We start from the raw sequence: 27907 nt of genomic DNA, 5'->3' as shown, positions 1-27907 counted from the left end.
AAGTAGCCACCTTTTGCTTTGATGACTGCTTTGCACACTCTTGGCATTCTCTTGATGAGCTTCAATAGGTAGTCACCGGAAATGGTCTTCCAACAATGTTGAAGAAGTTCCCAGAGATGCTTAGCACTTGTTGGCCCTTTTGCCTTCACTCTGCGGTCCAGCTCACCCCAAACCATCTCGATTGGGTTCAGGTCTGGTGACTGTGGAGACCAGGTCATCTGGCGTAGCACCCCATCACTCTCCTTCTTGGTCAGATAGCCCTTACACGGGGCGTGGCCTAGCTCTTGATGTGAGAGGTCGGGTGGCAGTGCCTCTCCACCACCATTAGCTTCAATTATCCTGCACAGAGCTCGAATCAGCCAAATCCCTTATCAGGAACTGCTGTCTGAGGGTCCCGGGAGTCAGAGGCGAGCTTCTGCCAGACTCAGAGAGACCAACATGGGCCGCAAAAGGCAGAAGGATGCCGGGGCCTGCAGCAGTGCCTCAGCCCAAGATGGCACCGAGACAGAGGAAGAGGCGGGAAGGAGGAACACAGCCTATGCACGGAGGCTGGAGGCTTCAGCACGGCTGCACAGGTATGCGAGGGGCATGGAGGCAGATGAAGAAGGAAGTGAAGGCAGTGAGAAGCATGGAGATGAGGAGGAAGACGGTGAGGAGATGCCTGTGCTACATAATGTACAGCAGGAGGAGGGGGATGGTGACACTGTGCTGGCAGCTGAAAGTTCAGATGAGGCAGAGCCGACTCTGCGAGATGTATTCCAGGCTGTCTTATACTGCAAGACTGCTTTAACTGCTCTGACAAAGCAGGTGAATGGTCTGAAAGCCGACATGGGAGGCATTGAGGCTTCTATGCAGAAAGTTACAGCCAGATTGACTGAGGTGGAGGGCAGAGTTGGCGTAACAGAAGATCATTTAACCTCAGTGCAAAAGACGCAACAACAGCACACTCAGAGGATCACGGTAGTGGCTAATAAAAACGATGACCTGGAAAACCGGTCACGCAGGAACAATTTGCGTATTGTGGGCATCCCTGAAAGAGCTGAGGGTGCTGACCCCACGACCTTTGTTGAAACCTGGCTGCTGGGAAAGTTTGGGTCTAATATCATGTCGAGGGTGTTTGCTGTGGAGCGTGCCCATCGTGTGCCCATGAGACCCCCAGTGCCTGGAGAGGGCCCTCGTACGATGTTAGCCAGAATCCTGAACTGCAGAGACCGGGACACTATTTTACGTAAGGCCAGAAAATTGACAGATCTCACCCTGGAGGGCAAACGCATTGAAATATACCCAGATTACTCGGCTGAGGTGCAAAAGCTGCGGCTACGGTATGGTGAAGTGAAGAAACAGCTCCGCTCTTTGAATGTGAAATACTCTACAATTTATCCTGCTAAATTAAGAGTGGAAGCCTTTGGAAAGGTCAATTTTTTCCCGTCACCGGTAGAGGCCGCTTCGTGGTTGGAGCGGAACCGGAGCAAATTGAGAGAAGCTGAGGACTCGGCACGGTGAATACACGACCCTGCTATCCTGACTACTGGACAGGGTTGTGGTTCTACATTGCTCTGCGAAACCGCAGAGGAGGGGGAGAAACCCCTGCTGGGATCTACGTTTTATAGTTTTATAGTTAATTTGTTTGATTAATGGTTCGGGACTATGCATACTATTGATTATGTGGTGGAGAGACTGCCAATGCTGGAGGAGGACACGGCGCATGTTGATATGCGGTATACTACGATGTTGCTCAGGTTCTTTGAGCTCCCACTCTCACGTTGGGAAGAGAGTGACAAGAGAAGGGTGGGGGGAGGAGGAGGGAGGGAGGGGGGGAGGTGGATGGGTTGGATTTGCGGGAAAATGGGGTTGCTTATGCTGTTTGACCTGGTATGCTGGGGAACAAAATGGAAAGATGTTACTTGATGATGGTGGATTGTTTTTTCTAATGCACAATGAGTAACCGTACGGTTCGGATTTTAAGTTGGAATGTACGTGGTATATCTGACAGGATTAAGAGGGCAGCAGTTCTGAATCACATCAGATCTTGTGATCCTATGATTGCGTCCTTACAGGAGACCCATCTCACTAGAGATACTAGGCACTGGCTATCGAGAGGGTGGATGTTAAAGACATATCATTCTACTTATTCCTCGTACTCCAGGGGGGTGTCAGTCCTAATACACAAAAACGCTCATTATGAAGAGCTGGCAGTGCAAGTAGACAGTGAAGGGCAGTATGTATGGATTGCGTGCAGATTGTATGGACACAAAATGATTTTAGTGGCTTTATATATCCCTCCACCTTATTCTAAAAAGGAACTTCAAGCAGTAATGGACTTGACGGCCAGATGGGGGGAGGCTCCGATGTTGATTATGGGAGATGTTAACAACACCATGAATGATTACTGGGATAAAGTACGTCCGGCAGGTATGGAATCTGGACGGGACGGAATGACTGCATTTGGCACCTACGTGGGGGAGCTGGGGCTGGTGGATCTGTGGAGAGTACGAAATGAGGGTAAGAGGACCTTCTCGTGTCACTCGGCTACACACGGAACACTGTCAAGGATAGACCTGGCTTTTGGGGATACTGCTATGGATGGGATGGTGGGGGAGGTGGAATACCTACAGAGGACTCTATCGGATCATAGTCCTATGGTTGTCACGCTTCTAGTGGGATCTGCTCAGGGTCAGAGGGGAGGTTGGCGTCTTCACCCGACGTGGCTTAAAGTGGTGGATATGGGTGGCATAACCAAAGAACTAGAGCACTTCTTCCAAGTCAATGAAGGGAGTGCTGAGGCTACAGTGGTGTGGGAGGCTATGAAGGCATTTACGAGGGGACTCTTTATAAGTGAGATCTCACTGTGTAAGACCAAAACTAAATTGGCAGATCAACAAATAAAGGATGACTTGACAAGGGCAGAGGCAGACATGATTTTGGCGCCAACGAGTGTAGCTCACAATAGACTAAAATTGGCACAGGAGGCAGTTAATAAACTGCACATGATGCAAGCCGAGAGGAAAGGGGCATTTCAGCAAGCCCAATTCTTTGAGGAAGGAGAGAGACTGGGTCACTTGTTGGCGGTGATATCTGCGGCACAGAGGGAGTCTTCCAGGGTGTACAGGTTGAGAGACCAAGCGGGGACGACTCTGACAGACACAAAGGACATATTGGAGGTCTTTAAGGAATATTACATGGCACTGTACAATTCAAGAGTACGGGACACAGAGGGGGCCGTAGAGGAATTCTTGGAGGGCATCTCACTGTCTAAATTGTCTGAGGAAGATAGGTTAAGGTTGGATGAACCTGTGAGTGTGGAGGAGGTGGAATGTGCAATTCTGTCTATGCCCAATAACAAATCACCGGGTGCTGATGGTCTACCTGGGGAGGTGTACAGGGAGCTGGTGGAACTGCTAGCCCCAAAATTGAAATCTGTGTTTGATGAGGCTTTGGAGAAGGGGGCGTTACCGAGATCAATGGAAGAAGCGGTGATAGTGGTTCTGCCAAAGGAGGGGAAAGACCCCATGGATGCGGAGTCGTATAGGCCCATATCGTTGTTGACAACGGATGTCAAAATACTCGCTAAAATCCTGGCCACCCGGCTCACCGGGGTTGCGCATACTGTTATTCACGAGGACCAGTCGGGCTTTATGCCCAACCGCTCCACGGCTGTTAACTTGAGAAGATTATTTCTTAATATGCAGCTGCCTGCTGATAATGGTGGCGGGAGAATAGTGATGTCGTTGGACGCTAGGAAATCATTTGATAGCGTGGAATGGGAATATTTATGGAAAATCATGGAAATAATGGGATTTGGCCCCGCATTCATGGCCTGGGTGAAGTTATTGTACTCATCCCCAAGGGCGGTAGTTAAGGTGAATGGTGAACGGTCCGGGATGTTTGACTTGCATAGGGGCACAAGGCAGGGGTGCCCGCTGTCCCCGCTATTGTTTGCGGTGGCAGTGGAGCCCCTGGCGGCCAAAATAAGAGCTGAGAGAGGAGTGGTCGGATTTAAATTTGGGAGGCTGGAAGAAAAAATATCACTGTATGCCGATGACATCCTGTTATTTCTGGAAAATGCAGGAGAGACATTGGGGTGCACGATGGATGTAATTAAACAATTTGGGAGCATTTCGGGACTGGAGATAAACTGGCACAAGTCTTATGTCATGGCTGTAGATAGACCAATAAAAGCGGAGGAGATAGATGAGAGGGGGAAGCAGCTCCAGCTGGTTTCACAATTTAAATACCTTGGGATATGGGTGGCGCTTCCATTGACACGATTCACGGATCTGAATTTAGTTCCTCTGCTAGAGAAATTTAAAAAGAAAATAGGCGCATGGTGCCAATTGGCTTTGACGGTGACGGGTAGAACTAACCTGATTAAGATGGTCCTCATGCCACAACTAATGTACGTTTTGCACAACTCACCGATATGGCTACCAAAAAAACGGTTTCAGGGTATTGATTCTATCTTCAGATCCTTGATATGGGGCAAGAGGCAGGCAAGGATTAAATTGGGAACGCTGCAAAATGGGAAGGAGGAGGGAGGATTGGCCGCTCCCAATCCCTGGGTCTATTTCTTGGCAGTACAAGGCCAGCATGTCAGGGGATGGAGAGAGCCCGATTGTGGAGGGGCAGCTTGCCGGGTGCTGGTACATGTGTCGGGGAGACGCCCACTGGTCCAGGCGTTAGAGGATGGTACCTTTAAGAAATTGGGAGCAATATATCCTACCTTAGGCTTGACTCAGAAGGTATGGGACACTATTAAAAAGATCAGGGGGGTGGACGGGCTGACTAAGTACTCACCGGTGTTGGGCAATGAACATCTGCCGGAACTTAATAAGCTGTGTCAAATGGGCAATTGGAAGGCGCAAGGAGTGAGATATGTGTGCCAGCTGCAGAGTGGAACGGACCTGAAGACCTTTGAGAAATTGAGAGAAGAATTTGATTTGCCTTTGGTATGGGGATTTCAATACTATAGGCTTCGACATGCTTCAGGGTGACATTGTACTAGACTTTGTGTGTATGAAGGGAGGGACGAGGGGAGTCATATCGAGCTTATATCATGACCTACTGCACTCCTATCTGGGGGGGAATCACCTCATTGCAAAGAGTAAATGGGAAAGGGAGGTGGGTACCCTCACAACAGAACAATGGGAGGCGATTCTAGAATATGTCCCGAAGATCTCTTTAAGCGAGCAGGCACGGATTTCCCAATTATACATAATACATAGGACATACAAAACACCGCTGCGCCTGTACAAGGCGGGCTTGAGGGGAGATTCCAATTGCCCTAGATGTGGCACGGACCAGGCCGGACTGCTACACATGCTATGGTCATGCCCACGGTTGGTGGCTTATTGGTTGTTCGTTGTCAGCAAAATTGAGAGGGCTTATACATGTACAATTGACAGAAACCCGGTGCTGTGTGTTTTGGGGGAGGTGGATGGAATACCTGTCTCAGAACATTACAAAGTGGCGATAGCGCGATTGCTATATGTGGCACGCAAACTAATAGCACGAAAATGGACAGATTCGGAACCCCCCACTAGGAGGGAATTTATTGCTCAGACACATACGGTAATGCATTTAGAGGAAAGCATTTATAGGCGGAGGCATGGAGAGAGAACTTTTGGGAAAATATGGTCCGCATGGATGGCGGTAATATGATTGTCAATGTTCCCAGGTATGCCCGGCATAAGGAGTATTGGCGGGAGGGGGGAGGGGGGGAGAGGGTTTTGACTGTATTATTACACGTTATGTGAATTGTTATATGTATATTGATAACTGTTTGCTGTAAAATTTTTGAAACCTAAATAAAAATAATTGGTTTTAAAAAAAAAAAGATAGCCCTTACACAGCCTGGAGGTGTGTTTGGGGTCATTGTCCTGTTGAAAATAAATGATGGTCCAACTAAATGCAAACCGGATGGAATAGCATGCCGCTGCAAGATGCTGTGGTAGCCATGCTGGTTCAGTATGCCTTCAATTTTGAATAAATCCCCAACATTGTCACCAGCAAAGCACCCCCACACCATCACACCTCCTCCTCCATGCTTCACGGTGGGAACCAGGCATGTAGAGTCCATCCGTTCACCTTTTCTGCGTTGCACAAAGACACGGTGGTTGGAACCAAAGATCTCAAATTTGGACTCATCAGACCAAAGCACAGATTTCCACTGGTCTACTGTCTATTCCTTGCATTCTTTAGCCCAAACAAGTCTCTTCTGCTTGTTGCCTGTCCTTAGCAGTGGTTTCCTAGCAGCTATTTTACCATGAAGGCCTGCTGCACAAAGTCTCCTCTTAACAGTTGTTGAAGAGATGTGTCTGCTGCTAGAACTCTGTGTGGCATTGACCTGGTCTCTAATCTGAGCTGCTGTTAACCTGCGATTTCTGAGGCTGGTGACTCGGAGAAACTTATCCTCAGAAGCAGAGGTGACTCTTGGTCTTCCTTTCCTGGGGCGGTCCTCATGTGAGCCAGTTTCTTTGTAGCGGTTGATGGTTTTTGCGATTTCACTTGGGGACACTTTCAAAGTTTGCCCAGTTTTTCGGACTGACTGACCTTCATTTTTTAAAGTAATGATGGCCACTCGTTTTTCTTTACTTAGCTGCTTTTTTCTTGCCATAATACAAATTCTAACAGTCTGTTCAGTAGGACTATCAGCTGTGTATCCACCAGACTTCTGCACAACACAACTGATGGTCCCAACCCCATTTATAAGGCAAGAAATCCCACTTATGAAACCTGACAGGGCACACCTGTGAAGTGAAGACCATTTCTGGTGACTACCTCTTGAAGCTCATCAAGAGAATGCCAAGAGTGTGCAAAGCAGTCAACAAAGCAAAAGGTGGCTACTTTGAAGAACCTAGAATATAAGACATATTTTCAGTTGTTTCACACTTTTTTGTTAAGTATATAATTCCACATGTGTTAATTCATGGTTTTGATGCCTTCAGTGTGAATGTACAATTTTCATAGTCAAGAAAATACAGAAAAATCTTTAAATGAGAAGGTGTGTTCAAACTTTTGGTCTGTAATGTGTATATATATATATATGTGTATATATGTGTGTGTGTATATATATATATATATATATATATATATATATATATATATATATATATATATATATATATATATATATATATATATATATATATATATATATTAATCAGGGTTAACTATGGCTTCTGAGGGACACCCACTGGTGAGCGGGGGCGCCATTGTTCCTTCTGGTGCCAACCTCCGTGGCTAGGCAGTATCAGCTTTGTTTAGGTACAGGATCGCGTATGGTAGTGACTATTTCAATTTTTCAACAGCATCATTGTTTACACCTGTTTATATACATCCACAACAAGCCATTCAGCTTGTAATTTTGCTAGATGTTAATATATATATATGTTGTTAGTCATGTTTTTAATGCATATATTTAATAAAGGTTTTAAATTTTACTTCAGGGTTTTCTTTCCCACAGTACTGCCCCCTACACACAATATGGCACCATCCCATCCACTGACTATAGGCCCCGTCACACATAACGAGATCGCTAGCGAGATCGTTATTACGTCACGGTTTTGGGATCGCTGGACAGTCATTTCGTGATCGCTGGGGAGCTGTTAAACATGCAGAACTTACCAATGATTTTGGCCGCCCCAGCGATCTAACTAACGATCTCGGCGGTCGTTGGGACGCTTTCACACAGCAGCTATTTCAACGATCCACACCTTGATAGGGACTGTACTGTGTCACAAAGGCATGCATAAAATTACTTTTCCGTGCACCCTCATCTCCGATTGGTGGACGCTACTGCGTTCTGATTGGGCGGCCTTGGTTTAACATCGCTACTGCGTCTCCGGTCAGATGGGATCGCTACTGCGTCTCTGGTCAGACGGGAACACTGGTGTGTGCATTGTTCCTGTACAGATGTATGGATGTCCATATATTTATATGAATATATATATAGAGAGATGTAAATGGCCATTTATGTGTATGCATATCTGTATGTTTGAGAGTATGTATGTGTATATAGTTATCTGTATACGTATGTGTATATGAGTGTGTGTATATATTTATGTACTTAAAAATATGTATGAGTACATGGATGAATCTGTTTACATACGAGTACACGAATGTATATGTGTGTATGTATGTATCTGTATACGCATGTGTATACATATGTATATATATATATGGACTGCTTACTGCGGTGACTACTGCTACTACTGAAAGAATGAGAAACAAAGCTTTTGCATAGTAGAACACACAGTTTATTAGACACATCAGTACAGAAATGTCAGCAGTGTAGAAACATGAGTAGTTGCCCACTATAGGTTCTGATGCTGCCAAGGAACAGCACCAGGACCGTTAAAATACTGGCAGTAGTTGTCGCAGCAGGTCTTCGCATCATAGGTGTTTCTGCCATGTCCCACTGGTTGAAGGCCTGCAATTGCAGGATCGTTTGCACGCCATTCACTGAGCTCCACTTGCCCATTGGCTAGGTCCACAGAGTCCACGAAGCCAGGCGGACAGTACGTAATTGCATCACGTCGGCGAAGAAAGTTGTGAAGCACGCAACAGGCCAAAACAACAGAGTCTATTGATTTAAGCTTCATGTTAATTGGCGTGTGAAAAACTCTGAAGCGGTTGGCCAGGACAGCGTGTCAGAAAACGTGCTGTGTGGGTGTGTGTGCACGAGACCCCTAAAATATCTGCCCATGCAAAAGCATATATATACAGATAGAAGTCAATCCCTCCCTCTCTGAAGAGCAATGATAGCAGATAATTGGTAGATGTCCTATAAATGAATTAAAAATGGAAACTCATTTGAGACCCCAAACAATACCTACCTCGCGAAAGATGTCTGATTTCTGCAAAGTGGAGTCACAGCCGGAGAACGCCGGTGGGATCTGGAAAAACAAGGACGCAGTAGCGACCACTAATCGGGGACGAGGGGCGCGGGAAAAGTCCTATTTATGCACGCCTACGTGTCTCAGTTCTGAATCGGTAAGGTGTCAAATACAGCGATGCACACTGCCCAGCGGGAGCGCAACGACCCAGGAATGGTCCAGGAAGCTTTGTAACGATCAGCGATCTCACAGCAGGGGCCTGATCGTTGCTACCTGTCAGACATAACGAGATCACTAGCGAGATCGCTATTGCGTCACGAAAACCGTACCGCATCAACAATCTCGCTAGTGATCTCGTTATGTGTGACGGGGCCTTATGCCACAGCTAATTAATAAATACTCACTTAGCCCCATTCTTGGTGCGGACACTAAGGAAACCAGGACCTATGAGATATTTACCTCACAATAGTTGGATAGACAGGGGTGTATCATCCATGGTGGCAACCCATTCGGCCACTATTGTGCCTGTGAATTGAGAGAGTTCAGCATGGTTTGGCACCATGCACCCTCTCCAATCCTCACAATTTCAGTGATAACCACATTCCCATAGAAAGGAGTATTTTACCCGGAGGCTCTCTCGTTGGATGGTAGAGATCCCGATAGTACAAGAGGATTGTTCTTCTTACATATGAACCTCTCTAGTATAGACAATTGATTGTTTAAATCCTGTTTGTCTAAGATAAGGAATCCTTCCTTAACTTAATCCCCTTTAATTAGACCTTCCCCTCCCCCCTCCCCCCTCCTCCAGGGCAAAGTTCTGTACTGTTTAAGCCTCCTGGTGACACGCCCCGGAAGAAGCGACAGCGAAACAATGTCTAGGCGAGGGGGACGTGGCGCCTAACTTACTACCCCTGGTCTATCGGCCGCTTGGCACACAGGTAATAAGACATTTTATAACCATTAAATTGATTTGCCAACTTTGGTATTGCTTTCAAACTCTCACGTGCCAGATTTGTGTCCTTGGTAACTACGCATCTACCAATAGCACAAGTAAATCTAAGTAACCACTTACCTTTATAGAATAACTATGCTCTCCTTTGGCACCGTTCACTTTATTTGTTGCTACTACTTGTCAAATTAGCTTACAATGAAGTTGTCAACCATTTGTACAATGCACTTTATGAATGGACAATGATAGATTGTATTAAGCATTTTGTTGACTCCTCAATTCACTTGGTATTGTGCTAATATACTTCTCAAAAAAATAAAGGGAACACTTAAACAACACAATATATCTCCAAGTGCATCAAACTTCTGTGAAATCAAACTGTCCACTTAGGAAGCAGCACTGATTGACAATCAATTTCACATGCTGTTGTGCAAATGGAATAGACAATAGATGGATATTATCTGCAATTATCAAGACACCCTCAATAAAGGAGTGGTTCTGCAGATGGGGACCACAGACCACGTCTCAGTACCAACACTTTCTGACTGATGTTTTGGTCACTTTTGAATGTTGGTTGTGCTTTCACATTCGCGGTAGCATGAGACGGACTCTACAGCCCACAGAAGTTGCTCAGGTAGTGCAGCTCATCCAGGATGGCACATCAATGTGAGCGGTGGCAAGAAGGTTTGCTGTGTCTGTCAGCGTAGTGTCCAGAGGCTGGAAGCGCTACCATGAGACAAGCCAGTACACCAGGAGACGTGGAGGGGCCGGAGGAGGGCAACAACCCAGCTGCAGGACCGCTACCTCTGCCTTTGTGCAAGGAGGAACAGGAGGAGCACTGCCAGAGCCCTGCAAAATGACCTCAAGCAGGCCACAAATGTGCATGTGTCTGCACAAACTGTTAGAAACCGACTCCATGAGGGTGGTATGAGGGCCCGACGTCCACAGATGGGGGTTGTGTTCACAGCCCAACACCGTGCAGGACGCTTGGCATTTGCCACAGAACACCAGGATTGGCAAAGTCGCCACTTGCGCCCTGTGATCTTCACAGATGAAAGCAGGGTCACACTGAGCACATGTGACAGATGTGACAGAGTCTGGAGACGCTGTGGAGAGCGATCTACTGCCTGCAACATTCTTCAGCATGACCGGTTTGGCAGTAGGTCAGTAATGGTGTGGGGTGGCATTTCTTTGGAGGGCCGCACAGCACTCCATGTGCTCGCCAGAGGAAGCCTGACTGCCATTAGGTACCGAGATGAGATCCTCAGACCCCTTGTGAGACCATATGCTGGTGCGGTTGGCCCTGGGTTCCTCCTAATGCAGGACAATGCCAGACCTCATGTGGCTGGAGTGTGTCAGCAGTTCCTGCAAGATGAAGGCATTGAAGCTATGGACTGGCCCGCCCGTTCCCTAGACCTGAATCCGATTGAGCACATCTGGGACATCATGTCTCGCTCCATCCACCAACGTCACGTTGCACCTCAGACTGTCCAGGAGTTGGCGGATGCTTTAGTCCAGGTCTGGGAGGAAATCCCACAGGAGACCGTCCGCAACCTAATCAGGAGCATGCCCAGGCGTTGTAGGGAGGTCATACAGGCACGTGGAGGCCACACACAATACTGAGCCTCATCAGGAGCATGCCCAGGCGTTGTAGGGAGGTCATACAGGCACGTGGAGGCCACACACAATACTCAGCCTCATCAGGAACATGCCCAGGCGCTGTAGGGAGGTCATACAGGCACGTGGAGGCCACACACAATACTCAGCCTCATCAGGAGCATGCCCAGGCATTGTAGGGCGGTCATACAGGCACGTGGAGGCCACACACAATACTGAGCCTCATCAGGAGCATGCCCAGGCATTGTAGGGAGGTCATACAGGCACGTGGAGGCCACACACAATACTCAGCCTCATTTTGACTTGTTTTAAAGACATTACATCAAAGTTGGATCAGCCTGTAGTGTGTTTTTCCACTTTAATTTTGGGTGACTCCACATCCAGGCCTCCATTGGTTAATAAATTTGATTTCCATTGATGATTTTTGTGTGATTTTGTTGTCAGCACATTCAACTTTGTACAGAACAAAGGATTCAATGAGAATATTTCATTCATTCAGATCTAGGATGTGTTATTTCAGTGTTCCCTTTATTTTTTTGAGCAATGTATAACCTATAAATACATATTTTGCAAATAAAGATACATGGACATTAAGAATTTACTTTGATACCATATACTGCTGGCAGTACCTATTTCAAAGCACCAGGGACAAGTTGAATATATCTGTGTCTCTTGTCTATTGGAGGCCCCCCCCCCCCCCATTTCTATTCTTGTTTTTATTGATTTTCTAATTTTTACCGCGTCATAATAAATTAAATATAATTGTATGCCTCTGTGAGCTGGAGTCACTTTTTATCCCAGAGGCTACTCCATGGCTAATAGGGATCTAAGATATAAGTGGTCATTAACATGCAAACCACCTTCAGGGGTAAAGGGGTTAATATCATGGCCATCTATTTTATATGGATCATATGTAAGATGAACAACTTCCTTGCACTATCAGAGTCTCCACCATCCATTGGGAGCGCCTCCGGGTATAATACTCTTCTCTATGTTCACATGGAGGCACCTGTCGGGCTATCACAAGCATGCCACCACTGCTCTCGGACAAGCTGCACACCACGGATTGAGAACCCCATCTCCTGTAAGTTCTATACTAATGCTGTGCCTATCCTGCACAACCTGCTGAGGTGAGCACATTTAAATTACATCGGGGAGTCGAAAGCTCCCTAATCCACAGTTCAGTCGTCACCTGTGAGTCTGAGACTCCGTGCACTGCAGGCACAATGACGTCACTACATCCCACCTGTAGTACGGAGCCTCAGTACTCACACTGCACGGACCCGAGCAGAGCACCTCAGGAACAGGGTTGGTTGAGTAGTGTGTCCTTTTTTTGTTTTGTTTTTTTAATTATCAGAAATCGTGAGGACATCATATTAAGTGAAAGGCTGTGGGGGCCATTTTAATGAGAGGGGAACTGTGGTGGACTACAAGAGCCACCATACTGAGTGGTGGTCCTCATTTTTTTAGCAGGCTTTTGTGGCCATAATACTCTATGATGGGTTGTGGGCGCCATCATAACATGCGGGTTCTATGGGGGCCATCATAATGTGACCATGTAGCACTGAGCTACATGTTGACACAGGAGAACAATTTCCTGGTGATGAGTCAGATAGGGATAAATAAGTGAGATATACAGACATCTGGCTGGTGTCTGGTTGTAGACTTAAATTGATATGGTGTTGTGTGCCAGGAGAAAGACATCAGATAGTACGTTCTGAAGGGAAGCAAAGATATAATAGCAGTGGGAATCTGGATTCTAGACATTGAGCATATCCGAAACAAAGAGCAGGGCGAGGTCTTTAGCTCAGGCCAGGAGGCCTACTTAAATGGTACGGAACTTTGCCAAAGGGCAGCAGAAGGCCTAATTAAAGGGATAAAAATTTGCTAAGGTGAGCAGCAGGATGAGGAACAACTTGGCTCAAGCCAGGAGACCTACTTAAACAATACAGAACTTTGCCCTGGAGGAGAGGGGGGAGCCAGAAGGTCTAATTAAAGGGGGTTAAGTTAAGGAAGGATTCCTTATCTTAGAAAAACAGTATTTAAACAAACAATTGTCTATACTAGAGAGGAAGCGACGGGGTCGCCAAACTGGGATCTGAGGTCTCCTACGAGAGCTGAAGATGTAGTGCCACAACAAGGAGTGCGTGGCCGTCATCGAATAGACTTTGAGAGTACTAGTGAGGAGTTGTACCAATGCACCTCAGCCAGTGAGGTCCTCACAAATCAACTGGGTGGTAAAAGTAGCTTTGGGGGGCTGTAGCGACAAATCTCAACTTGTATGGTCCCCACAGGGAATGATGAGCTTTCCCATAATGGTTTGCTGGACTGTTGTAGCTGGTAACAAAAGTTTTTTTATCGCTACATGTAACTGGAAAGTTCCTGACTCTGAATGATACAGAAGAAGCATTTATAAAGTATTGTGTCTGCTATCTGATGTATATACTTCTCATCAAGTTCTTGTTAAGATGAAAAATAAACTTTTCTTTACTTTGGTCTCCTTCATTCATGTCTATACTATCTGGTCTGTGCCTGTCAAGTACAACGGCAGTGTGCGGTCTGCAGAGTGGGGAGATATGACTCAGCCAAATATATATATATTTATTTTTCCTTTTGAGGTTGGGGGACCCAATTACAGCTATTGCTGTGGGACCTGTGATTTCTATGTGCTCCACGATGTATATAGGATAATAGAGTATAATAAAGTTGTTATGGACGTGACATAACTAACATTGTGCAGTAAGTCTGTTTTCCCTATAGTGACGGATATTTCTTGTTGCTAAAACTGTGATTATTTTTTTTACTTTTTCAAACAACTCTCATCAGTGCGATCATACAACATACAATCCTCTGATGGCTCAGGTGATGCACTGTACTACTGTAGTGTGGTGTATTATCCTTGCCTGTCATTGTAATACTAATGGCCCCATACACATGAGATAAGGGATGGCTAAACGGTTATTTGGCAGACGGCTATCTCTCCTGACTCCCCCATACACAAATATTCCAGCTTTCCTGTGGTTTGTATGAGAGAGTCTCCTCCAGACTCCTCTAGCGGAGGATTATCTACAGGATCTACATACGGATTAGCCTCTGAAATTCAGGATGACAGATCCTTCTCTGCCCTGACATCATCTGTCGGGAGGCCCTCAAATACATTATATAGTCAACCAAACCCCCCAAATCAGTACTTTCATGCAACTTTTGTCTATTGTGTATGGGGGCATTAAATGGGGACATTAAAAGGTAACTTATTGGACGCTGCCTCTGGCCCGATCGATAGACCTTCATACATTGCTGGCCCAGAAACCATTATTAGGCATTGAAGTATCGTAGCTACTAGGCAGCCCCATACTATCGAGTACTTGGGGGAGGAGGAGCACTGAGCCAAACTCTGTCAAACCTTCTTAGATGCCATGTTTGCTTTTGACAGCAGCAAGTGGTTAAACTGCCAGTGTTTTTGTTGCAGCCGCACCTATGCCATCCCTGCGGTGTTCATCTATGTTCTGGTGCCCAAAAGAGTTAAATTATTTTAAAGCAAATGTTTAATGTGTTACAAAATAAAAAAATATATACTGCTTTTTGCATGTTTTTTTTCTTTTTTGCAAGAATTGTTGGTGCTAATTTTCTTTTGAAGCATTTTAATATCTACTTTTTTCTGGTGATTTTCTTGTGCTATAGGAAAGCCTAAGGCCAGAAATAAACCCCATTAAACACTGTACATGGAGACTTTGGCATCAAATAATTTCTGTCCACGGTGTTTATCCAAACAAAAAAGCTTTTTTAAAAGCCTCAAACTTCTGTGTGTGAATCAGACATGAGATCTAACGTAATAGAAGATTACAGTCCGGGGAAGACTGGAAATATTCATATAGACGGCCAGTGGTGATGTAGTCCGTTACGGACTCTGGCCAAATATGTTTCTAGAGCCGTAGTAGAAGAAGAAGATGTTGTGCTCATCATGAAGTAGTTATTTCTCATATCGTGTGTAATGAATATCTCCTGCAGTATTGCTAATGTCGAATCTAGTGTCTGTAAATGAGACGAGAATCAGCATTATGGAAGATGAGTCTATGAGAAATGTATTCAGCTGCAGACTTCGAGGAAGAAACTCCGTGTTGTCTGTGGCCTAAAATATATAGGTTTTATTACTAGATTTGAAGAAGAAAACTACATTCTGTAAAAAAATCTCCTCATATGTTTCCCTTATTGTCTTCAGTAATTGTATTATTACACAGGATTTTTATGATGTTACATCAACTCCTCTTCTCATTCAGGTTTCTACAATATCAGATCCTTTCAGTGAAGATCTTCCATAGAAGAGAATTTTCCTGATTTACCCATCAAAGATGGATATCGACAGAGACAAGATGGCAGAGAGGATCTTACACCTCACCCTAGAGATCCTCTTCCGGCTTACTGGAGAGGTGAGAGATTCTGATGACGTCACATTACATCGTTCTTATCTATGTTAATAACAGATGGACAGAACTGGAGAGGTGAGGACTCTGGAAATGTCTGTAGTGAGATTTATTAATGTGTCTCTCCATAACCAGGATTACACGATAGTGAAGAAGACCTCTAGTGAGCGCTGTCAGGACCCTGTGTCTGAGGGATGGGGAAGACCGCTGAGCCAAATAACGGGGCCTCCACCTAACCCCCTGATACATGGGGAAGTCAATGACCAGAAGATCCTAGAACTCACCTACAAGATGATTGAGCTGTTGACTGGAGAGGTGACACTGCTGGGAATACTGGGACATTATACAGTAACGCTATGAACGAATTGGGGCCGATGACGGTATCATTGTATATGTCAGGTTCCTATAAGGCATCAGGATGTCTCCATCTATTTCTCCATGGAGGAGTGGGAGTATTTAGAAGGACACAAAGATGTGTACAAGGACACCATGATGGATGTTCCCCAGCCCCCCACATTACCAGGTAATAGACAGGACTAAATACACAAGGCCTATAATTATCTGTATGTAAAGAATGAATTCAATCCCTGTATATGTTTCCTACAGATCTATCCAGTAAGAGGACAACACCAGAGAGATGTCCCCATCCTCTTCTTCCACAGGACTGTAAACAAGAAGATCCCAATGTTCCTCAGGATCAACAGGTAGATGTAGAGAAGGTGTCATGAGATCTCCCCTATGATCTGTAGATGGCTGTGAAGGTCTTGGGCTCAGTCTTGTTTTATCCACCATTATTATATGGTTTATAGTTGTATAATGAGAACGGTGGAGATGACAAGATTAGAGCTGATCATAGATATGACTTCTCCATCTGTCTTTGACTTTTACAATATTTGTTTCAGGGTGAAGATCTGACCCATACTAATACTGCAGAGACATATGTGAGGGGTGATGAGCGGTGTAAAGAGGAGATTAATATAAATGACGACCCAGGTGAGTAGCAGCTACTAAATCCAGAGCCATAGATTCTTCTCAGTCACCGGCTGTGGTGGCTTTATCAGTCATGTAGTCTGGTCGTATCACAATCGTGTGATCACCATTTTGCCTTTAGACCACAACATTCTCCTCCATCCAAAACTGTTCAAATGACTTTGGGCATTGAAAGCCCTTTTCTATAGAACTTACAACCAGGTGGATCCACCTACCCCCTAAAATTAAAAGACGATGACCCTTACCTGCCCAGATCTGTAAACTACAAAGCCAAATGACATTGTATGCTGTTGGCTTCCTAGAACCCTAATATCTTATTGGATGAATCTACCTTCTCTCCCTTCTGTGTGGCTGAATGTGCTTATATGGTCCCTACAAGACCAGGTCCTGTCTTTCTGGCTAAACTTCGCTTTTATGATCGACAACATTAAATATTCAGTGAGGGCCAAGTGTGAATTTCTGTACAATAACAACAGAGTTTCCTTTTAATCCTATCTTTTTAAACCAAAATACTTTAAACAGGATTGCGATAAACTACATAAATAACATTACACCTGTGCTATGATATATCTCTAAGCTGTGCGTGGCTGATGGCTGTAATATACATCTATTCACGCCGGCAGGAGATGTGGTGGCATGGCTCGAGCCCTGGTTTCATGGATTCACTCCACGTCATAAATTCCATTATGTTTTCCTAAGGAATTCCGATTACTGCACAATCGCTCCCTAAATGGGGAGCAAAAATACTTTCTCTACTCTTCTGGACAGAACTGATAGTAGCTGCAATGGTCCACCATAAATGAGTGCAACTCCGATTTAGTGCTGGATTTCTCCCCTCATACATACGTTCTTGTTGGGGATGTAACATGTTTTTTTATTCTATGTCTATTTGTTTACAGTTTTTCATTTTGTATGATATGTGGTGGGATTGTCCTGCCTCACTTACAGTTAAGTCCATATATATTTGGACAGAGACAACATTTTTCTAATTTTGGTTCTAGACATTACCACAATGAATTTTAAGCAAAACAATTCAGATGCAGTTGAAGTTCAGATTTTCAACTTTCATTTGAGGGTATCCACATTAAAATTGGATGAAGGGTTTAGGAGTTTCAGCTCCTTAACATGTGCCACCCTGTTTTTAAAGGGACCAAAAGTAATTGGACAGATTAAATAATTGTAAATAAAATGTTCATTTCTAGTACTTGGTTGAAAACCCTTTGTTGGCAATGACTGCCTGAAGTCTTGAACTCATGGACATCACCAGACATTGTGTTTCCTCCTTTTTGATGGTCTGCCAGGCCTTCACTGTCTGAAGTTTAGTCTTTAACAAGTGAAATGCATGCTCAATTGGGTTGAGATCAGGTGACTGACTTGGCCATTCAGGAATATTCCACTTCTTTGCTTTAATAAACTCCTGGGTTGCTTTGGCTTTATGTTTTGGGTCATTGTCCATCTGTAGTATGAAACGACGACCAATCAGTTTGGCTGCATTTGGCTTGATCTGAGCACACAGTATGGCTCTGAAGACATCAGAATTCATTCGGCTGCTTCTGTCCTGTGTCACATCATCCATAAACACTAGTGACCCAGTGCCACTGGCAGCCATGCATGCCTAAGCCATCATACTGCCTCCGTCGTGTTTTACAGATGATGTGGAATGCTTTGGATCATGAGCTGTACCATGTCTTCGCCATACTTTTCTCTTTCCATCATTCTGGTAGAGGTTGATCTTGGTTTCATCTGTCCAAAGAATGTTCTTCCAGAACTGTGCTGGCTTTTTTAGATGTTTTTTTAGCAAAGTCCAGTCTAGCCTTTTTATTCTTGATGCTTATGAGTGGCTTGCACCGTGCAGTGAACCCTCTGTAGTTACTTTCATGCAGTCTTCTCTTTATGGTAGATTTGGATATTGATACGCCTACCTCCTGGAGAGTGTTGTTCACTTGGTTGGCTGTTGTAAAGGGGTTTCTCTTCACCATGGAGATTATTCTGCGATCATCCACCACTGTTGTCTTCCGTGGGCGCCCAGGTCTTTTTGCATTGATGAGTTCACCAGTGCTTTCTTTCTTTCTCAGGATGTACCAAACTGTAGATTTTGCACTCCTAATATTGTAGCAATTTCTCGGATGGTTTTTTTCTGTTTTTGCAGCTTAAGGATGGCTTGTTTCACCTGCATGGAGAGCTCGTTTGACCGCATGTTTACTTCACACCAAACCCTTCCAAATGCAAGCACCACACCTCAAATCAACTCCAGGCCTTTTATCTGCTTAATTGAGAATGACATAATGAAGGGATTGCCCACACCTGTTCATGAAATAATCTTGAAGTCAATTGTCCAATCACTTTTGGTCCCTTTAAAAACAGGGTGGCACATGTCAAGGAGCTGAAACTCCAAAACCCTTCATCCAATTTTAATGTGGATACCCTCAAATGAAAGCTGAAAGTCTGAACTTCAACTGCATCTGAATTGTTTTGTTTAAAATTCATTGTGGTAATGTCTAGAACCAAAATTAGAAAAATGTTGTCTTTGTCCAAATATATATGGACCTAACTGTATGTGAGTCTGTAGCTCCCTGGTACTCTTTAAAAGAAAGTCTCCATTATCTCTTCCAAATACCTGAGATCTAAATTTACTAGCTATTTGGTGGTGTTAGATGGGAAGAAGAATAGTCAGGTAGCCGGGTCAGAACCAGGAGGGCAGAGAAAATACAAGATCAGAAGACACAAGAGTAGTCAGTAAACGGGCCGAGGTCACAACAGGAAACAAATACACAAGCCGGGAGCTGATCACAGAGGACTGAACCAGAGAAGAACAAGGTTGTATCTGGCAGCTTCCGGCAATATGCTTCCAGCTTTAGTAGGGTGCGGTGCTTTCCAATTGGCTAAAGCAAGGAGCAGATTTCTCTAGCTGGACAGCACACACCCATACTGCCAGACTGCATGGTACTACTGGTCCCAGGCCCCGCAATCTTAGTGGCTGGACAGAGCTTTTGGTTCTGACGTCTCCTTCATTACCAGCACCCCCTGGTGACAGAAGGAAATGTTGTAGAAGCAGATCCCAGAGGAAATTGGATACACCATTTGCAGAAGTCTTAATATGACAAAATAGCAGAAAACCAGATCAGGAGAAATCCCCATAAAGTGACTCCATTTTGGAAATTATAACCCTCAGTGAATTAATGTATAGGAGTAGTGACTATTTTGATTACACGGGCACTTTCCAGAAATTAGCACACAGTGGATGTTTTAGTGTGAATATGTGCCCCGATTGTGCTCCAGGAGACATACACAGACCGTAAATTAAGTTCGTTCTTCTCACTATAGTATGGATATTGCGGGATTGGTTTATTGAAGCCATGTTGCTTTTCAAGAGGCTTTGAGCCACTAATAATGTGGAAACTTCTGTTTTTTTCATTCACAGATGATGGACCTGAGTGGGGAATTGTGTTTTGTGAGATCAGTAGACATTTTTGTTGGTATAATTTTTTCCTACATAACATTGTTTGGGGGGTTTTTACTCCATATTTGGGAGGCAGAATGAACAGTTGAACACCACGCTCCACTGGTTCATCCTATGAGGTTTTCTATTAGACTGTGAACTGTCATTGTCTTGGTGAATAATTCAATATTTTTACATAAACTGTTTGTAAAAATGTCAAGTTAAGTATAAATGTTGAAAAATATAAAATTCAAGGATATTTTGTTAAAAATAATTGGTTTTATTCTTAATAGATGACTTCAGGAGATCAGAGGGACAGTTGACATCTTCAATTTTAATATCAGATGATTTTGAGATCCCACAGGATACAATTGAAGTGAATGCCATTACTCCAGATATCCCATCATCCCTTCCCAGCAAAGATCTGTCATCTGATCCTATGAAACAGGTCCTGTCTTCTGATTCATTACGGACTACTAAGGAAAATCAAAGTCACAAAATAAGCATTAAAAAAGGAAATGCTCCTAAAGCAAATAAGCAATTTTCACGTTCAGAATATGGAAATAGTTTTCACCTTGAAAAGTCTTTTCTTAAACATCCCAAAATTCACAAAGCAGAAATTAGATTTTCTTGTTCCAAGTGTGGTAAATGTTTTAATCAGAAATCACATCTTGTTACTCACCAGAGAACTCACACAGGGGAGAAGCCTTTTTCTTGTTCAGAATGTGGAAAATGTTTTAAACAGAAAGTGCATCTTGATAGCCACAACAGAACCCACACTGGGGAGAAGCCTTTTTCATGTTCAGAATGTGGGAAACATTTTGCACAGAAATCAGATTTTGTTATTCACCAGAGAACTCACACAGGGGAGAAGCCTTTTTCCTGTTCAGAATGTGGGAAACATTTTGCACAAAAATCAAATTTTGTTAAGCACCATAGAACTCACACAGGGGAGAAGCCTTTTTCCTGTTCAGAATGTGGGAAATGTTTTAACCAGAAAGTGCATCTTGATAGCCACAACAGAACCCACACAGGGATGAAGCCTTTTTCATGTGCAGAATGTGAGAAATGTTTTAACCGTAAAGAGTATCTTGATAGCCACCAGAGAACCCACACAGGAGAGAAGCCTTTTTCCTGTTCAGAATGTGGGAAATGTTATAACAAAAAATCAGTTTTGCTTAATCATCAGAGAACCCACACAGGGGAAAAGCCTTTTTCCTGTTCAGAATGTGGGAAATGTTTTAACAAAAAATCAGTTTTGGTTATTCACCAGAGAACCCACACAGGGGAGAAGCCTTTTTCCTGTTCAGAATGTGGGAAATGTTTTAACAGGAAAGCACATCTTGATAGCCACTGGAGAATCCACACAGGGGAGAAGCCATTTTCATGTTCAGAATGTGGGAAATGTTTTAATCAGAAATCAGTTCTTTTTACTCACCAGAGAACTCACACAGGAGAGAAGCCTTTTCCCTGTTCAGAATGTGGGAAATATTTTAAGCATAAATCAGATCTTGTTTCTCACCAGAGAACTCACACAGGGGAGAAGCCTTTTTTCTGTCCAGAATGTGGGAAACATTTTACACAGAAAGCAAATTTTGTAAAGCACCAGAGAACTCACACAGGGAGAAGCGTTTTTCCTGTTCAGAATATGGAAAATGTTTTGTGAAGAAATAATCTCTGCTTAGTCAGCAAAGAATTCACGCTGGGGAGAAGCCTTTTTATGTTCTTAATGTGGGAAATGTTTTATTTGGAAATCAACTCATAATGAACACCAGAGAAGTCACACAGGGGAGAATCCTTTTTCATATTCGGAATGTTGGACATGTTTTAACTGAGAATTGTATCTTCTTAAAGCTATTGTCCGCTACGAGGACAACCGCTTGTAATTCCTCAGGTTTGGCCTCATTAAAATAAAAACACTCATACTCCGCTCCTATTCCAGTGGTGTCGGGAGTCGTGTTCCAGGGGCTCACATGAGATTGGGTGCAGTGCTCATGTTATGTAACAATCAGTGCTGGCTTCACTGTCCCCACCTTCGGTCGATTGAACATCAACAGAAAGCCAAGGCTGCAGCTGTTCTGAGTTCCTTGTAATGTTCAATTTGTCTGAAGGGTGGGGACAGTGACACCCGCTTTGATTGGGTGAAGGGCTCAAATGATGTGACTACTAGTGATGAGTGAGTATGTTCTGTTAACCCTTTCGGCGAGTATGCTCGGGAGGGCACCGAGTATCTTCAGCATGCTCGGTGATATGTTTGAAACACTCCTGTGTGCATGATTTGCGACTGTTTGACAGCTTTAATACATACACTACCGTTCAAAAGTTTGGGGTCATCCAGACAATTTTGTGTTTTCCATGAAAACTCATACTTGTATTTATCAAATGAGTTGCAAAATGATTAGACAATATAGTCCAGATATTGACAAGGTTAGTAATAATGATTTTTATTAGAATAAGTTTCTCCTTCAAACTTGGCTTTCATCAAAGAATTCTCCCTTTGCAGCAATTACAGCATTGCAGACCTTTGGCATTCTAGCTGTTAATCTACTGAGGTAATCTTGAGAAATTTCACCCCATGCTTCCTGAAGCCCCTCCCACAAGTTGGATTGGCTTGATGGGCACTTTTTGCGTACCATACTGTCAAGCTACTCCCACAACAGCTCAATGGGGTTGAGATCTAGTGACAATCAAGCGCTGTCCACAGGGTATGGCATGGCGTTGCAAAATGGAGTGATAGCCTTCCTTATTCAAAATCCCATTTACCTTGTACAAATCTCCCACTTTACCAGCACCAAAGCAACCCCAGACCATCACATTACCTCCACCATGCTTGACAGATGGTGTCAGGCACTCTTCCAACATCTTTTCAGTTGTTCTGCGTCTCACAAATGTTCTTCTCTGTGATCCAAACGCCTCAAACTTTGATTCGTCTGTCCATAAAACTTTTTTCCAATCTTCCTCTGTCCAATGTCTGTGTTCTTTTGCCCATATTAATCTTTTCCTTTTATTAGCCAGTCTCAGATATGGCTTTTTCTTTGCCACTTTGCCCTGAAGGCCAGCATCCCGGAGTCGCCTCTTTACTGTAGACGTTGACACTGGCGTTTTGCGTGTACTATTTAATGAAGCTGCCAGTTGAGGAGCTGTGAGGCGTCGATTTCTCAAACTAGAGACTCTAATGTACTTGTCTTGTTGCTCAGTTGGGCAGCGGGGCCTTCCACTTCTCTTTCTACTCTGGTTAGAGCCTCTTTGTGCTCTTCTCTGAAGGGAGTAGTACACACCGTTGTAGGAAATCTTCAGTTTCTTGGCAACTTCTCGCATGGAATAGCCTTCATTTCTAAGAACAAGAATAGACTGTCAAGTTTCACATGAAAGTTCTCTTTTTCTGGCCATTTTGAGAGTTTCATAGAACAAACAAATGTAATGCTCCAGATTCTCAATTAGCTCCAAGGAAGGTCAATTTTATAGCTTCTCAAATCAGCCAAACCGTTTTCAGCTGGGCTAACATACTTGTGCAAGGGTTTTCTAGGGTTTTCTAAACATCCATTAGCCTTCTTACACAGTTAGCAAACACAATGTACCATTAAAACACTGGAGTGGTGGTTGTTGGAAATAGGCCTCTATACTCCTATGTAGATATTGCAATAAAAACAAGTCGTTTGCAGCTAGAATAGTCATTTACCACATTAACAATGTATAGAGTGTATTTCTGATTCATTTAATGTTAGCTTCATTGAAAAAAAATGTGCTTTTCTTTCAAAAATAGTGAAATTTCTAAATGACTTCAAACTTTTGAACGGTAGTGTATAAGGAATGCTTGTTTCTTAAGCATTCCTCACATGTATTAAAGCTGTCAAACAGTCGCAAATCATGCACATGGGAGTGATTAAAACATATCACCGAGCACGCTGAAGATACTAGGTGTTTGCCCAAGCATGTTCGTAAATCTCAAGTAACGAGCATGCTCGCTCATCACTAGTGACAACCTCACATGAGCCCCGGGAATGCAAGTGCCAACACCCGTGAAACAATGTCTGCACGGGAGGCTTGCATAAGTGTTTTTATTTTAATAGGATCCTCTAATCTTCCCCTTACTATCAGGGTTCGGCAAGGATCAGTCCTAGGTCCCCTCCTCTTCTCCTTGTATACTGCCCTTATTGGACAAACAATCAGCAGATTTGATTTCCAGTATTATCTCTATGCTGATGACACCCAACAATACACCTCTTCACCTAACATCACCCCTACTCTAATACAAAATACCAGTGATTGTCTGTCTGCTGTCTTTAACATCATGTCCTCGCTCTGTCTGAAACGGAATCTCTCCAAAACTGAACTCCTTATTTTTCCTCCCTCTACTAACCTACCTATACATGACTTGTCAATTTTCTTGGGTGGTGCCACCATAACTCCCAAGCAGCAAGCTTGCTGTCTTGGAGTCATATTTGACACACAACTTTCCTTTATTCCCCATATTCAATCACTCACTCGCTCATGTCACCTGCTCCTTAAAAACATCTCCAGAATCCGGCCTTTTCTCACCATTGATACTGCAAAAACTCTTACTGTCGCTCTTATTCACTCTCGTCTGGACTACTACAACTCTCTTCTGATCGGTCTTCCTCTAAACAAACTCTCTCCTCTCCAATCCATTCTGAATGCAGCAGCCAGGGTCGTATTTCTACAGGCCGCTTCACCGACGCCTCTACATTGTGCCAGTCATTGCACTGGTTACCTATTCACCACAGAATACAATACAAACTCATCTCTCACCCATAAAGCTCTCCACAGTTCTGCACTGCCCTATATCTCATCCCTTATTTCTGTCTATCGCCCCTCCCGTGCCCTCCGTTCTGCAACTGATCTAAAACTAACATCCTCCTTAATTCGAACCTCACACCTCCATCTCCAAGACTTCTCTCGTGCCGCACCAGTTTTCTGGAATGTACTGCCCCAAACGATCCGACTGATATGTAGTCCCCATGTCTTCAAACGTGCTTTAAAACACATCTGTTTAGACAAGCCTATCACCTCAACTCACCAACCGAACTCTCCCCTGTCCCCTCCTAAATGTTAACTTAATCTACCCCTGCGTATTCATCTGTTTCCACATCCTCCATGCACCAAATACCAGATGGTAACTGCCCTTAGACAGATACTGGCTGATGACCATGTTCTATCTATTGTCTCCCCTTTTCTATATAGATTGTAATCTTGCGAGCAGGGCCCTCAATCCTCCTGTAACTGTTGAAATGTGATACATTGTATTGTTTATATTGTCTGTATATGTCCCTACTTAATTGTAAACTGCTGCGGAATACGTTGGCGCTACATAAATAAAATTATTCTTATTCTTGTATAATAGGATAAACATGAGGAATGAGAAGGGTTGTCCAAGTAGTGGATGTTTAAGTAGCGGACAACCCTTTTAAACATCAAAAATCCCACACAGAGAGAAGTCATTATCATACCTAGAGTGTGAAAAATGAATTACTGAAAAATCGTGTTTTGTTGACCATCAAAAATATCTTACAGGGAGAAACTATACATGTTATTGACATATTGTACAAAAACATATAACAGACAGTTGTATAATTAAATGAGTAAGGGAAATTACTTTAAAACCTAATGTATTTTTTTGGACTATAAAGGCCCCGTCACACTAAGCGACGCTACAGCGATCCAGACAACGATACGACCTGTCAGAGATCGTTGCTGCGTCGCTATGTGGTCGCTGGTGAGATGTCAAACAGTCAGATCTTCCCAACGACGCAGCAACGATGCGGCGACCCGTAAGGATCTGTATAACAATGCACGCCTATGTGTTTCTGTGTCTGAGTCGTCAACAAGGTCGTTGGTAAGGTGTCAAACACACTGATGCATGCTACCCAGCGGGACCTCAACGATCAAAGAAATGTCCAGACCATTCCGACACGACCAGCGATCTCACAGCAGGGGCCTGGTCGCTGCTAAGTGTCAAACGTAGCGAGATCGCTACTGAGGTCGCTGTTGCGTCACAAGAGTTGTGACTCAGCAGCAATCTCGCTAGCGATCTTGCTTAGTGTGACGGGGCCTTAAGACACACTTTTAGCAAGAGAAAATCTTGTTATTAAGTAAGTGCGTCTTATAGACTGGAGGCCGATTACTGTGAGAACGCTGAGACATTGTCCTTCCTGATCACAGAGAAAACTGCTCTCTCTCCTCCAGCCCCACAATTATCTAACTGTTTGGTGCAGAGCAGGAGAGGAAGGTAGCAGGACCTGCGCAAGAGGCAGCACGTCCTGAGTGAGCAGCTGAAGAACCTTCCACCCAACTATCTGATGGACCTTTTCAGATCATTTTTTCAAAAATTGTCAGGTTCAATTATGAAATGAGCCATTTCTTCATGTTTTTGACCTCCAGAATGCAAATCTGACAATTAAAAATGTTATTGTAGTGATATTCTCTTGCACAACTATCCCACTCACACAGAAAGAAGCAGTACTTTGTGTATCCACCCTGGAGACCAAGTAAGAGGTCAACCACCTTGATGGTATGTGAGAACAAGCAGATGGAGGAGCTCCTGCCGAGCATCTAGCTATTTATCCGATATAGGACATGAACATCATCCTGAAAATCGCCATACATCTACCGGTTAACCTGCTGAGTGTGGAGGTACTTTGCTCCAGGATAAAAAGATAATGACCTGGAAGAGCCACAGAAAGACGGCATGAGAAGCAGGCTCTCAGCTCCAAGATGACATCACAGTTGTCAGTCATGAGATAGATTGAGCAGGGGAGATGAGGAAGAGGGAAGTGGTCAAATAGCATCTACCCTGCAGCTGTGCATGGGCTCTGAAGAGGAGGAGTCGGGTGAGGATGAGCTGAAACAAGCAGCCGCATTGATGGAGGAGCTAAAAAAAACTGCAAAACAGCATGGGACACAGTGCTCTCTGTCCCACACCCTTATCTGCACCAAGGGGACATACAGATACCCGAGGAACCTACTTTAACCCCTTAACAACATTAGACATACTAATATGCGTCTGTGCCCTGGGACTTAAGAGCCAGACCCGTATTAGTACATCATCGCGCACGCACACAGGCTGTGCGGGCGCGATCGCCGCCGGGTGTCAGCTGATTGTCACAGCTGACACCCGGTACTATGTGCAGGGAGCGGTCCCGCACCGCTCCCGGCACATTAACCCCCGCAATGCTGCGATCGAAGTCGATCCCAGCATTGCGGTGGCTAAGAGGAGGTTATCGGTATACTCACCTCCTCTTCCGGCCTCCAGCGCTGTCTGCCGCGGCTTCCCGGGTGTTGCCATGATGACCTGATGTCGTCATGACAACATCTGGGTCACCAGACAGCAGTAAGATTGTTTGGACATGCGCAGTGCATGACAAAACAATCTTATCACTGTGCAGCGCTGACTGCCTGAATAGCACAGGGATGGTGCTCCATCCCTATGCTATGCAGGCGATCAGAATTAAAAAAAAGTGTAAAAACTCCCAGAAAGTGAAAAAAAAAAAAAAAAAATTGTAAAAATATAAAAAAAAAATAATACACTAAAAATAAAAATATAATGTACCCATCAATAAATATTATTATGAAAAAAAACAAACAAACAATAAAAGTACACATATTTGGTATCGCCGCATCCGTAACGACCTGACCTAGA

The 27907-nt window shown here is 44.1% G+C and overlaps 1 protein-coding gene across 5 annotated transcripts in view; it reads left to right on the top strand.

The window, feature by feature from the left end:
* Positions 1 to 27671, top strand: part of LOC141171901 (uncharacterized) — a 54648-nt gene extending 26977 nt beyond the window's left edge. For 3 of the 5 annotated variants that reach the window (XM_073655539.1, XM_073655537.1, XM_073655538.1), the window contains 6 exons: positions 15678 to 15827; positions 15957 to 16136; positions 16221 to 16344; positions 16428 to 16525; positions 16724 to 16814; positions 20544 to 27671. In XM_073655539.1, the coding sequence (XP_073511640.1) occupies positions 15750 to 15827; positions 15957 to 16136; positions 16221 to 16344; positions 16428 to 16525; positions 16724 to 16814; positions 20544 to 21916 (1944 nt within the window). In that variant the 5' untranslated portion in view covers positions 15678 to 15749 and the 3' untranslated portion in view covers positions 21917 to 27671. Of the gene's footprint in view, positions 1 to 9642; positions 9773 to 15677; positions 15828 to 15956; positions 16137 to 16220; positions 16345 to 16427; positions 16526 to 16723; positions 16815 to 20543 lie in introns of all 5 variants that reach the window. The other 2 variants (XM_073655540.1, XM_073655541.1) reach the window with 1 other exon arrangement.
* The last annotated feature ends 236 nt before the right edge of the window (positions 27672 to 27907 follow it).

This window comes from Phyllobates terribilis, unplaced genomic scaffold, assembly GCF_046119375.1.
Source record: "Phyllobates terribilis strain yellow unplaced genomic scaffold, ASM4611937v1 Scaffold_12__6_contigs__length_324123572, whole genome shotgun sequence".
NCBI classification, from domain to species: Eukaryota; Metazoa; Chordata; class Amphibia; order Anura; family Dendrobatidae; genus Phyllobates; species Phyllobates terribilis.
The sequence above is the reverse complement of the archived record's forward strand: the minus strand, read 5'-3'. Positions and strand labels throughout refer to the sequence as shown.